This window comes from Crassostrea angulata, chromosome 8 (assembly GCF_025612915.1).
Source record: "Crassostrea angulata isolate pt1a10 chromosome 8, ASM2561291v2, whole genome shotgun sequence".
NCBI classification, from domain to species: domain Eukaryota; kingdom Metazoa; phylum Mollusca; class Bivalvia; order Ostreida; family Ostreidae; genus Magallana; species Magallana angulata.
The window spans coordinates 45,698,962-45,712,989 of NC_069118.1; the positions used below are offsets into that span (position 1 = coordinate 45,698,962).

Sequence of the window (14,028 nt, forward strand, 5' to 3'; positions counted from 1 at the left end):
TTTTTGAGGATCAAGGGTTTGCAAAGTTGACACCAAATTGAAATTAATAACAAGAGTACAATTGCTACCATTGTTTTGATACAAACCGAACGTTTTGATCTGAAGCCTTATTTTAAAGCCAAGTGGTTTTTTTTTCTATTTAGCTGAAATAATTTCATGCGTGACATTAAACACACAGAGAGAATTTTTAGTTTGATAGTGTCAAAGATCAAAGTAACTTTACGCTAGAACTAATTTCGACTATTGGTTTTTAAATTGAAACAACAACATTATTTATAAAGACTTCAAACTATCATAAAACTCATCAAAAATATGACAATCGATTCATATAACAATAATGTATTTTTAAGAAAATTGTTTATAATGTAGGCTTGTACCGAAGGAGTTGTTAGTTACAAAATGGTTAGTTTAGAAAAGTATAACATATAAACCTTTATCAAATTTTAAAATTGAAACAGTCTCTAAATATTGTTAAATATTTCAGTCAACATTAAGTAGTTACACACTTTTTTGTTTTTGTTTGTTTGTTTGTTTGCTCTTTCTTGTTTGTTTTGTTTTTGTTTTGTTTTGGGTTTTTTTTTTGGCTTCTAACGGGAGCTGTTGAGAAACAAATCAATTATGTTTTTAAATTCAATCTTAAGTTAACCAAATTTCAAAATCATTAAAATACAAGGTGTCACACAGAAATAAATGTTTACGAGTTTTATCATATATGTTTACCAATGTCAAGGTAGAATGTACATTAATCATTTAAAGTTATTTATTATTTAAAATGCCTGATGATAATTTAATAATGAATTGACAAATAAATACTACTTCTAACACAAGAGTTCATATTGTCAAAGTGAATATGGGCAAAACATAAAAATGAGAGAGAGAGAGAGAGAGAGAGAGAGAGAGAGAGAGAGAGAGAGAGAGAGAGGATCTTAAAAAGCTTCATCATTCAACAGACCTTCATCAAGTGCTAATGAGTGCATTTACTATCACACTTTGCATTATCTGATTGGCCATTAATCTCTCTTTGAAGCTTTGACATCGTGATACTTTTGATTTTTTTTTTATCCTGACCTTGTGGCTTCGGCTAGAATGAAATCTAATGTGAATCGTTAGTGCTAACGAGGCAATTATATCCATGGGAAATACTAGAGATAATTAGACAACAGTGTGTAAAAAATCAGAGCAAGCGGGGTCATACTTGTCAATCCTATCTTTGCATCAAAAGCAAAACGCTTCGCATAGGAAATGGTGCACAGATTGTTTAACGAACAATAATGTAAAAAGATTATTTATCATAAAGACTATCACTTGTTTATGGAACAGAGGTTCAGTTAAAAATACCTAGATTTGCAGTAGAACCATTTTTACAGGAGTTTGTGCTTTGGGTAGTTGTGTTTAGAAAAATGTGACGAAGGTCTGATAATTTCACTGCTAGCCACTCAGTCATGGCTGTTTGAAGTCAACAAGATTTGTCTGGCTTTTGAGTTCAGATTACACAATGTGTATACCAGCGTAATTTTTTAAACTTGTTTTGACGTCAGAAAAAATACAAATACCCGATAGTCCAAGGTTAAAATAGTTCTAAAATCAAAGGATCAGTAACCGTTACAAAGACAAACTTGACATGCGCTCTAGGTTTTAGCCATTTTTGAATTTTTGCTTTAAAAAATATTAGTATTTTTAATGTTACTTTTTTCATCAAAACTTTAAACTGCATTATATCGGATATCATGTTTGCGCTAAAATGTTTTTTTTTTCCTTTTTAATCAATTTAAAAGACGGTTCACCTTTTCTTTCAAACATATTTAAAAAAATCCAAAACACAGAAAAAAAAAAACAAAAAACAAATTCATGCAAAAGAAAATCAAATTGAACAATACACAATAAAGGTTGAAATATTTATAAATTACAAACGGTCCAATGCAAAGAAAGCAATTCAGATTAACAGGTTCGCAAAATTCACAGTCCGTGAAAAAAACCCGGATGTACGGCTCTTTGTTGAGGGATATTTTCCGTGAAATTCATACATGTTTTATCTTAATGCATCTATGTAACACAACTCAAATACTTTGATGAGCTTAAACTATTGAAGAACGGAAGACATTAATGGGCTGACGCAATATATTCTAATCTGTGTGGGCCCAGATTTCAGCTTTTTTTTCATCTTTCCAGAATTTTTTATCTTTGAAGTAAAGGGATTTACAAGAGCGCCAAAAAACATTACCAAGGAGCAGTTTACAGCTTAAAACGGCAATCGCAACATACGATATTTCATTTGAAATAATCATCACGATGATTATTTCAGCTGATTTATGCAAGATACGTTTTACTATACTGACTTCATGATATTGTGTAGCATTTGATGTACATGTATAAAGATGTCATACGTAAAAAAATAGAGAAATTAAACACTATTTTTAACTTTAAAGATTACTTTTAGAACACGTGCACAGTATGAGAAATATTGCCTTGTGGTGTGAAACAGAAGTAATCACAAGTCAACATTATGCATTTACATGATCGTTTGTCCAACAAATTTAATGTGATAAACAAATTTGTACAAGATACAAAGTTTAAGTAATAAGCAATAACTTGTATAATGTGTTAAATTTAATTTGAAATATGCCCAGACTGTGATGTAGTATATTGCGTCATATTCACTGTGTAATCCACCATAAAGCTGACAAAAAATGACAGATGCAGAACACAATTGGAAAAATTGTTCAAATGGACAAAATCATAAAAGAAGTAAATTATTTCATAAGATATAATTCCGTATCTAGAAATTACTTGTATCCAGCTTGTTTTGAACTTATAAACTTCATTGGATGTCTTGATTTGTTTGGTTAGTAAAATAGCTGTAAATTTTAATCAGACTTTTAAAATAGCCCTAAACTAACTTAAAGACCTTCTGATGGGGAACAAAATCCAAAAAAAAAATGTTCATATGATTAAATGTACCCAACAATGATGAGATGCATACAGAATATTGACATCATAGATACGAGAAAAGGTATCGTATTACCGTAACAACTAAAATAGAGAGCTCATTGAGAGTCGTTTGATCAGTTGTTTAAAGGAAAGCTTTCGTCTTATACAGCACTCAAGTTTGTTTTTAATTATTCAATGAATATCAATGCTCTGCGATCTCTTTAACGAACTATTTTATAAAAAAAATAGTTTCTTCTTTTATTCAGGATTTTCAAAAAATCGAATAATCGGTTCACCCCTCTTACAATTTGTACATGTAATGATGACACTTCATTTCAGTCATTTGAAGTGTACTAGGCTAATCATATAGACACAGCGTAGAAAAATTATTCAAACTTCTACTCAAGGACTTTAAGAAGCAAAAGATAACTTAATGGGATTTAGTAGTATAAAATATCAATATTAATGGCTAAGTGTGTTTTAAATACTTTACTGTTGTAGTTTTTGTTTGTTCCTTCAATGGTTTCCGTCTACAATGTGCAACAGGCATACATCCTCTGGACCTATTTGTCTTCTGCAAAATCCCACTTTTGGTCTCAGTCTCGCTTTAACAAAAGGAATATCTAGTGGAAAAGTGAGACTGAGATCAAAAGTGAACTCGTCTAACTTTTATGACCCCGGGCCAGAGCTTAGCTTTTTATCTTTCATAAAAGCTTACACTGGAGTTGAACTTAAATTTTAGCATAAGATGAACCTTACATGTAGTAATTCAGTCAACTGAATGTGAGGTGATGCTGTAATCCTACTTTTTTCACGTGAGAACTTTTTCGAGGTAAAATTCTCGCCGTGATCTAGTCCTCAAATGTCACTCAGGTGACCCAGTGCAATCGGTCTTCGTCCGTCGTCGGACGTCTGTGCGGCGTGCGTTAACAAATTTATATTTTCAACTTCTTCTTAAGAACTACAAGGTCAATGCTTAATTGCCATTTTGGGGATAAGTACTTGACAAGTTTGTGTATGGGCTATGGTAATCAGGTGACCGTTAATGCCTTTAGGCCTCTTGTTTTCTAAAATATTGTAATCCAGATCGCAAAAATAAGTTACCTTGAACCAGTTTATCAACAGTTAATCGCGAAATAAAATCGTAGCGAAACTTGGTTTGCTGTACTATTTTCCTGGTTTGCAGAACATCGTCTAGTTAATACAAATGTACATATATACATGAATGTAAGAAATTATATATGCATACATGTAATGGTAATCTTGATTAGGTTTTCAATTGATTATTTAAACTAACGACTAGTTGATAATGTTGATATCAACTGAAAAAACCCTCACGACACAAAAAAAGTTTTGGAAACAAAATGATACTTTATCTTGAAGAATTTTTTTTTATAATTTGTTGTTCATTTAATTGCACTCCCTCCCCTACAAGTTATCAACGTAAATGTGGGAATCAGTTATACTGAAGCTTCACAAATCATTTAAATAAAGTAAATTAAGAAGATAATAAAAATAATGCTCACAGCGTTCGCGCATCAAAATCTTTTTTTACCGATAAAACGATAGAGATATTTATGAGCACGACGATAGAGATTTCTGTAACAATGCATAATTCAAAAACATGATGAAAAATAAAATGTCATATTGAAGGTCGTGTATCGTTTTCTCAATGTTTCATTGCCACGTTGCACGAGCCCTAATTATCTCCCACCATCCATCACGCTTATTTTTCACCAGATAGTGACAAACCTTGGTTTGGAATCAGGTTACAAACGGCAAGGCTGGCCCAATAACTATTCCAAGACACAACACTGCCATTGCTTTAACGACAAGGATGCATTAATGCTGTCATGAATATCATAAAAAATGATCAGGATTCTTATCTGATTTGCCATTTAATACTGCATCATTTGGAGAGACTTATTCCGGAAAAGAGCATACGTTTTTGGGATCTGTTTATCTAAATTCCAATATGATTGCATGTGTCAGATGAATTCATAACGAATACGAATTTCCATTATACGGGGAAAAATCAAACTGAGTTTTATGGGTTTGGATTTCCATAACAAAAATCGGATTTACATAATTTATCAGGATTGATTTCGTAGAGCTCATCATTTTACTTTGTCATCAAGGTACTAAGATACTAATTTATTTGGTCATATATCAAATTTTCATATTGAACTAAGTTTTTTGTCAGGTGACGCAGATGTACATAATTAAAGAACTCAAAACTAAATTATCAATACTCTAAACAAGTGTTACTGTAACAGTGAACTTGTGTTTAGGCTGTCAATCCTGTATAAGCCGTGAAGCAGTATAAAGTGTTCCAACCCAACACTTGTACATCAAACTAATATAACCTTTTGAGAAAACTCCACATATTCAATTTTCTATTAGATACACATGCATGCGCGATAAAATAAATGTCTAACGTGTGCCCCAGGAATAAAAAAAAAAAATATGTACACTGGACAATTCTAGCAATATTAAATGTACTGTATGCACATGTTTCGCTTGAATAATTCAACGAAGGTCACGTTTATTTGTTGTTTTTTTTTTCATCTGAAGTTTATGTTATGATAATGCGAAAAGCAATAAACAAACTAAACAATGACTAGTAAATCAAAAACCGGATGACTCATTGCTTCAAAAAGAAAGGGACACGTCTACTGCATCGTACAACATAAAGATAAATTTCCAACATTATTTTATGCCTAAACATTGTCATACAAAATAATCTTTTTAGTTTATTGATGACCTCTCTCTCTCTCTCTCTCTCTCTCTCTCTCTCTCTCTCTTATTCTCTCTCTCCAATTATATTATTATCCGCTTTCTTGAAAAACTTATGTTGTTATACATGCATATATAAAATTTTGAACCCTTGAAAAAAAAAAGTAAACAAAAATGATATATAAGTGTTTTATTCTTATTCAAAATTATCAGTCAGATTACAATTTGATCTATAGTTAAGTGATTTTTCCTCTGTATTTTTTTTATAAAAGAACAAGTACTTTACAGTAGTTTTAAGCAAGTAGGTGAAAATCCCGAACAGGTATAACAGGGAACACATAAATAAATGATAAAATAAATAAAAATAGGTACACGAAGCAATATTCAAGCATTTTGTCATCAATGGTACATGTACATATATTTATACTCTGTCTCGAGTTTTTGCTTCCAACACTTTTCGCTTGATATTTTGATAATAATAAACACCTTTATGCTCAAACTATGTTCATCCACTTCTATGAAAAATGTCCAGATTATCTGTTTTTGAAACGCCACCTCTACCGCTTTAGGTTTCAATACACATCCAAAAATAGAAAGTCTACCGAGATTTTGCAATGCATCAGCCATTAATAAGCCCGGATGATAACGTTAAAAAATTGCGCGATGTATTCCGAGTGTATTCCGAGTGTATTCCGAATGGAGAAAAGATGTAAACATATCCCATTATAAATCTCCGTAAGAAATGTGTTTTCGTTCCCGTAAACTTTAATGAGTGAAAAAAGATAATTTGGAAGTTATCTTGGATATTTTCCATTTCATCGATTCGAACAGTACTTCTTTCATATGTATGTGTATTTTTATTAAAAATCACCAATAAGTGATGGAAGCAATAACTTAGGACTGACAATGATTTATTTTTTAAAAATACTAAATTACAATTAGTGAAAATGCATTGACAATAAAAAAGATAAATATGGACGTAAAACATCGAAGATCTATATGAAGTTCAAAACTCACCACACTAAGGTAGCAGTAATGTAGTGTTGTTTTAGCGCCGAGGGCAGGAAAAGTTCACTGGCTATCAGGGAATCCCTCATCGTGTCTCCGAAAACAAGCATTAATGTCGATTTCGCGGGAGCGATAAAATATGATAACGGGAATACCAATAACTAGAAGGCTAACGTTTCCTTATAAGTCGTAACAATTATGATAACATATTGTGTCTGTGTATATGTGGACATAAAAGAATCAATCACCCCGATTCATCAAGTCTTCTATTTGTGATATTGGTAACAATCGTCTGATTTTCATAGACGAGATGGTTTGGTGTAAGTTTCAAGTGCAATTTTTGGAAGTTAATTAGCTTTGCATGTATGTCCTTGAAATACTTAAAAATAGATTTTTAGCATCAATTTATTTGTTAAGCTGCTTAGAAGAGGGACTTCCAGTTGCGAGCATCAACTCAGATGAAATGAAAATGTATTAAATTTTATCAAAAAATCAAGTTCAAAATTAAGCTATGATAGGCTTTATATACACAGCAGACTCACACTGCTTTGTTTGTCTTTACGCTAGATTCAAAAGGAAAGAAAGAAATAAACAAAAAATGAAAGAAGTATTAATAGACACCATTGTAAGCTGTATTGATCTCCTTCTAAAAAATGAGCTCCATATACAAATATAAGGAAATATCAAAATGTCAAAGGTAAATTATATAGCTTTTTTTCTAAATTATTGTTTATTAATTGTTTAAAAATTCATATATTAAAATTCTAAGAGCTCTTAGAGTTAATTTGTTGACGATCCAGCTTCCTTGACTAAAGCATATCAATTCATGTGCATTTAAATATATGAACTAAATCCTCGATCCAATATAACTAGATGAGATATTTGGGATTGTTTAATGGTGTTCGTTCATGACTGATCATCGAAAAGAAGCGCTTGATGGGATATTTAGCAGCTATCCCTGGAAATCGGAGGAGAGCGTGGTGCTTATTTATAGGACCGGTTAACAACTGAAGGCAACTCTCCTTCTGGCACGTCAGTGTAAGTAATGCTTCACTTTCCAGGGTTGGTTATCTCGTCTTGAGTGTTGAAAAGAAGGAGGCAAATCTAGAAGTTATACGGCATCATCATCATCATCATCATCATCATGAAATGTGTCAATACAAAATTTCCTGTAAAGCTACTCAAAAGTATTGGTTTTTTATTGAAATAAATAGTTTGAGAATATTGGACATCCAATGTGCAATATGAAACAACATCAAGAAAATTGAAACAATATTGATATCAATTCGCTAGTATGTAAATGCGATCTTTTTTTTATATTATTTTTAATGAGATAGCAAACTTTTTAAACCAACTTGCAGAAAATGTTATATAAGCCGTATTTAATTCGTTTCTGCTACATTGGATAACATACCAAAAGTTTGGAAGGGTAATGAACTGCGTAAAAGAATACACATTGTACATTGATATCAGTGTGTGTAGATCTGCGCATGCGGAAAAAGGAATCGAAACAGCATCAAGTAAGAGGCATACATGTACATGAACAGCAGGTTTGTTTACAAGATTAAATACTGGATATATTTAATTAGCGGTGACAAAGTAAAGTGTTCCTTTATTTCTAATATCAGTGAATACTGAAGTATATAAATTACTATTTTTACATCTGATGAGAGGTTTTAAAATTAAAACATTAATATTTTTCCACTTGGGTCTAATTTGTTTGTCTCCGATTGCGTTAGACCGCTACAAGCATGCATATGCGGATTGTTGATTTTTTTTATTCTATATACTGATAAATAAATTCAAATACATGTATACAGATACTGCAAATTGATATCAATAATATTTCGAGCTTGGGCATTAATTTTACATTCCGGTACGGACTGCATTATTAAATGCATAGTATTAGATACTTCGTTTATTACATGCGTTTAGATTTAACTGTACATGTATAAGATACAAAGGGCTTATAACTTGATAAACAAATATTCACATTAAACATTTCTATCTTTAAAAACAGTCATTAAACTTGGCATATATAATTGTATATGATTATATATATATCTTTGAAAGTACACCGAAGCGGTAAGTGATACGGAGAATGCATCTGCGCATGCACGAGACACAAAAATTAGCTATATAGCTAGCTAGATGACAAAGGGTATGATAAAGGGCGGAATATGTAAAGAGTGTATTATTATATTTATTACATGCTTACATGTAGTACATGTAATAACATACGAAATACATGTACACCTTAATATCATTGTTTAACAGAAATATGAACTCATATTTAATTTATCCTTTAAAGTAATAAGAGTCAAGTCAAATCAGGAACTGAACAAAGGAAAAAGAAGTACTTCTCAATGATATTGATCACATTTATCATTATTTCAAACATCTTTTTATCAGAATAATATCGGTATTAAAATTTAGAAGAATACAATAGCTTTATCATTTCACTACATAATTCAATCAACGTTAAAGTTTTATATTTATCTCAAATATAGTTTAGTTTTTTTAACAGTTATGTGACCTTGTATCTAGATTGATATTCTATGGTGGCATATCTCTGCCCCTTGTGTGCAAGTTATTTTTCTATTAATTATGTGGACATGCAAGATAAATATGTTGACATGCAAGATAGTTATGTCAACATGCAACATAACTATGTTGACATGCAAGAAAATTGCAATCAAATAAGATTTATAAAAAATCTCAAATATCGCCAACATGTGACATTGAAGATGCTAGATACGCTACCTATTGATGTCAACATGCAACTTATTTATGTTAACATGCAACTTCTTTATGTCGACATGCAACTTATTTATGTCGACATGCAACTTTTTTATGTTAACATGCAACTTCTTTATGTCGACATGCAACTTATTTATGTCGACATGCAACTTAGTTATGTTAACATGCGACTAAGTTATGTTGACATACAACTTATAAGTTGCATGTCAACATATTTATCTCGCATGTTAACATAACTAAGTTGCATGTCAACATATTCATCTCACATGTCAACATAAGTAAGTTGCATGTTGACATAAATAAGTTGCATGTTGACATAAATAAGTTGCATGTCAGCATATTTATCTTGCATGTTAACATAAATAAGTTGCATGTCGACATAAAAAGGTAGCATCTAGCATCTTGAATGTCACAAGTGGGTGATATTTGAGAATTCTTGAGATTTTGTATAATTCTTATCTAATTGCAATTTTCTTGCATGTCAACATAGTTATGTTGCATGTTGACATAATTATCTTGCATGTCAACATATTTATCTTGCATGTCGACATATTTGATGGAAAAATAACTTGCATACAAGGGGCAGAGATATGCCACCATAATATTCAAAACATGACGTGTTTATAATATCAAGCGGAAAAAATCCGAGGAGTTCCGCGAGTGCATGATTTTGCAGTTAGGCCTTTCCGGTAAGCTCGGAAAAACACCTCGAATGTATTACCTAGGCGTCCATGACCCCCCCCCCCCCCTTTTTTTTCATAAAACTTGATATAAATACAACACATTTTACGATCTGTTCGAGATGTGAGCTATACTTCATTAAAGTAAACGATATACACTAAAATATAACACAGAAGCGACATACAAGACTGTATAGCCGTTACTTATTTTCATGGGAAGCGATTCCATTTTGTATAAAATTCTAACATCCGGTGATGTTAATACATGTACATTCGAGGTGTTTTTCCGAGCTTGCCGGAAAGGCCCGAGAAGTTGCGATTGCATGATTTTGATCTGAATCGTTTAAAAAATCCAAGGAGTTCCGAATGGGATGTGAATAGGATCTTTTTAGCCCTGTGGGATCCGTACATGTACATAAATCAGCCCTGGAAGCTAATACGGGTATTTTAAAGTAAGAAAATAAAATCCAAATAAAACATGGAAGTATACATGTAATAGAGCATGAAAATAACATACATATTATACATTAAAAATAATTACTCATGAAGACATTAAAAGTTTATAATATACAATCATGTATATATTTTACAAACTAATAGATAGGTAATGATCTAATGCATAAGTATACAATGGAGTGATTACATTTATTTATTCTTTTAAATGATGCAAGCATTAACTAGGTTTTGTCCAGTTTTCAGAAACCACATAGTCTCGTATTACAGAAAGGAAAGGATTCAATCATGTACATGCATTAGACAATGTTACTTTTTTTCATAAATGATTTAATTTTGATTAAATGAAATTGAAATTGAAATACAAATACATAAAACTTATATGCAAATGCATGATTCCAAACAATTTTGCTATCCGTTTTACAGTACATCAATGAGGATTCTTACATGTAGTTCCATTGCAAAATCTAGCTATAGGCGACACCCTGGTTTGCCAGAGTCATTCTATATGTATTATTTAGAGAACGAGACACGTTCTCTATGGTTGATACAAAGTTGGGAGTGGTGAGTTTGTGTATTAACCCGCTCACCTTGCAGTTGATTGGTTCTGACCTGGCAGAAATTAATAATAGTGACATCATTGTGTGTTCTTAATGCTTGTTTAAATGTATATGTATTATTACATTTTCAAACTGGTGTATAGGTCGAATCCCCCCCCCAAAAAAAAAGGGGGGGTCCATGAGATCTAAACTCCCGACGTATATTTTCCCTAAATTTTAAAACACACTTTAGTGAATAAATTAAGACCCCCCCCCCCCAAGAAATCCTTTTAACTTCTGAGTTCTTAGCAAAAGTGTACTTTAATTTGCTAACGTAGTTTTAAGTTCAGAATAAATAAAGATTCTCTAAATTAAGCAGATGATTTTCATAAATTGAATTTCAGTTTATCTAAGCAGTGAAACTAAAAAGAAAAAAAATATTCCTATCCTATCCTATCGTGTATCAATTCTATCGTATCGTGCGTTCATCCTATGGTATCGTGCATTAATCCTATCCTATCGTGCGTTAATTCTATCCTATCGCGCGTTAGTCCTATACTATTTATCGATCAGTTTAACAGTTTTCTTATTGTGTGGGTTGATGGATCTGTAAGTAGCTTTAGATTTAAACAAACAAAAAATAAACAATTATAATACCCCTCCTCTAAAAATAAATGCATATAAATAACTAAAAGAAAAATTAAAATAGTTACTAAAATGATGCAAATGATGCAAATGCGAGTTATATAGTTGCAATAAAATATGCACATCAAAAAAACTAATTATTAGTGTAAATATATAAACGATAAAAACCCGTCAAATCGATTGTACATGCACATGACTGTATAATTAAATATGGAAAATTAACATCAAAACAATATAATGAAACTTTATACATTTTGTGCTCTGGTACTATCAATGCAGTGAATTCTGATTTCATAATTACATGTACTTATTACTTTGTGTGGTATTTTTTCAACAGCAAAAACGATCAACGGTTGTACATGTGTATTCATGTACAGGGTATAAAATAAATAACCTGTCGTTATAAATATCTTCCTTTGCCTCTGCTATAAATCAGTAATTATACAAAACATCACAAGGCAATGTCTATAACCTCAGCTGTATTTGCATTTTGGTCGGACTTCACACTTTTGCCTAACTCGGAGAGAATGGATAGAATTTCGTTTTGTCTCTTTTCTACGCTTTGAATCATTTGTTGAATGTCAATTAAATCAATATCGGAGGAGCTTCCATATTTCTTGGCCGATCTTCGCATCTCACTGGCTGCCCTCCAGAACTTCTCTTTCCAGATCAGGTACTTCGCCTTTTCCTCCTTGCATCTGGCGGCCCGATAGTAACATTTAATAACATTGGCTGCCGCTACTCTTCTCTTATGTTTTCGTTTCTCCTCCTTCGAGAACTTCAGGAGATACTTCTCGTTGCGATTCATTTCAAAATGGTGCACAAACACGGAGAAGACAAAACCTGTTATGCCAATCCCAAGAAACCCAGTGGCAGCGGACACACATCTTCCACAGAAGCTGACGGGGTAGAAATCACCGTACCCAATTGTGAGAAAGGTGATCATGACCAACCAAAGGGAGTTAAGGAAGGAACTCATCTCCGACCCCGGAAACGTGTAGGACTCGCATGTCTGCATCGCGAAGGAGTTGACGACCAGAACGAGGCAGAGGATCGTTATCACGAACTGGAAGGGGTAGAGATAGAGAAGATATTTAATCATGAAAGACGAATTCAGCCTCACTTTGGTCAGATACGCTAGATGTTTCGCCAACGTCCTGTTGGAATAAAGCTTTGAGGCGAGCCATTCGGAGAGAAATTGTCCAACCAAGTAGAATCGGAAGACCATAAAGAGAGACAAATAAGCGTCCAGATAAACGAAATCACGTGTTAAATCTGCACTTTCTTTCGACATTGTTTGTAACGGTTTCGGGATTTTCCCACTTCCCGGATATGGATGGATGATACAGACGAAAATCTCTATGATAATTCCTCCACAGCACCGCAATCTCCTTGACCGACCGGAAAACCTCTCGATCTTCCGCTGATATCCATACTGCACAATTATGAAGACGATTAAAATCGCAGTGGATATCGTGATCAACATTTTCAAGGCATCCGACTGTAGAGTATTTTTTTCTATAGTTTTCGATATGAAGAGTTCTCCTTCTAGCACCATAAATATCATTCCAATTGCAGCAAAAATACATTTTAAATACACACAAATCCGCCTTTTTCTGATTGCATTTTCTTTTAAAGCAAGGAGGACGGGAGCCCGGGAAGCCGCCGTCACTGTGGCCGGAATGGATTTACTCCGCAATTTGTTTCTATCCTTAAGTTCCATTCTCAGTGTCTTAAATGTCCTTACCTTGCGTTTTCTAATACACAATTATGCCTTTTTCACGTTTGCCATCCTTTATATGTAGTCCCTGTATGGGGGCTATTTTTAAGGTATTGAGCTTACTACATAGTAAATCTTGAAATTTGTCTTCAAGTAAGTAAGAAATAGTAATAAGAATACCTCCAATTTATTTCACAAAATTATTCTACACTGTTTTTGGGGGGAAAAGCCTAATGAATATTTGATCCACGAAGATTTTCATAACCTTTAACCCACTGGTGCCCCTCGACCTTAATCTTTTCGTTCGTATTTTTTGGTCTGATAGGTAAAGTCTCATGTCCCATAATTGGCGTTGTTTACCACAGGTGATAATCGAAATGACAAGAGGTAGTAAAACCTGTCAATTTGTCGCATATAACATGGCTATAAAGAAATAAATAAGCAATCGAAGCGCGACGGAAAGAGCCCTAATGAACTCTCCAGTTTGTTTACCTTGCATATAAGATCCAAATTTTTGAAGAAAAAAAAATAAAAACTATAAAAAGTTAAGCATTTTAAA

The 14,028-nt window shown here is 32.7% G+C and overlaps 1 protein-coding gene across 1 annotated transcript; it reads right to left on the minus strand.

Moving 5' to 3' along the window:
• Window positions 1-11,295: 11,295 nt before the first annotated feature.
• On the minus strand, window positions 11,296-13,472 carry LOC128159715 (small conductance calcium-activated potassium channel protein 2-like). The gene has a single exon (XM_052822900.1). The coding sequence runs from the start codon at window positions 13,470-13,472 to the stop codon at window positions 12,201-12,203; it is 1,272 nt and encodes a 423-aa protein (XP_052678860.1). The 3' UTR covers window positions 11,296-12,200.
• Window positions 13,473-14,028: the final 556 nt, after the last annotated feature.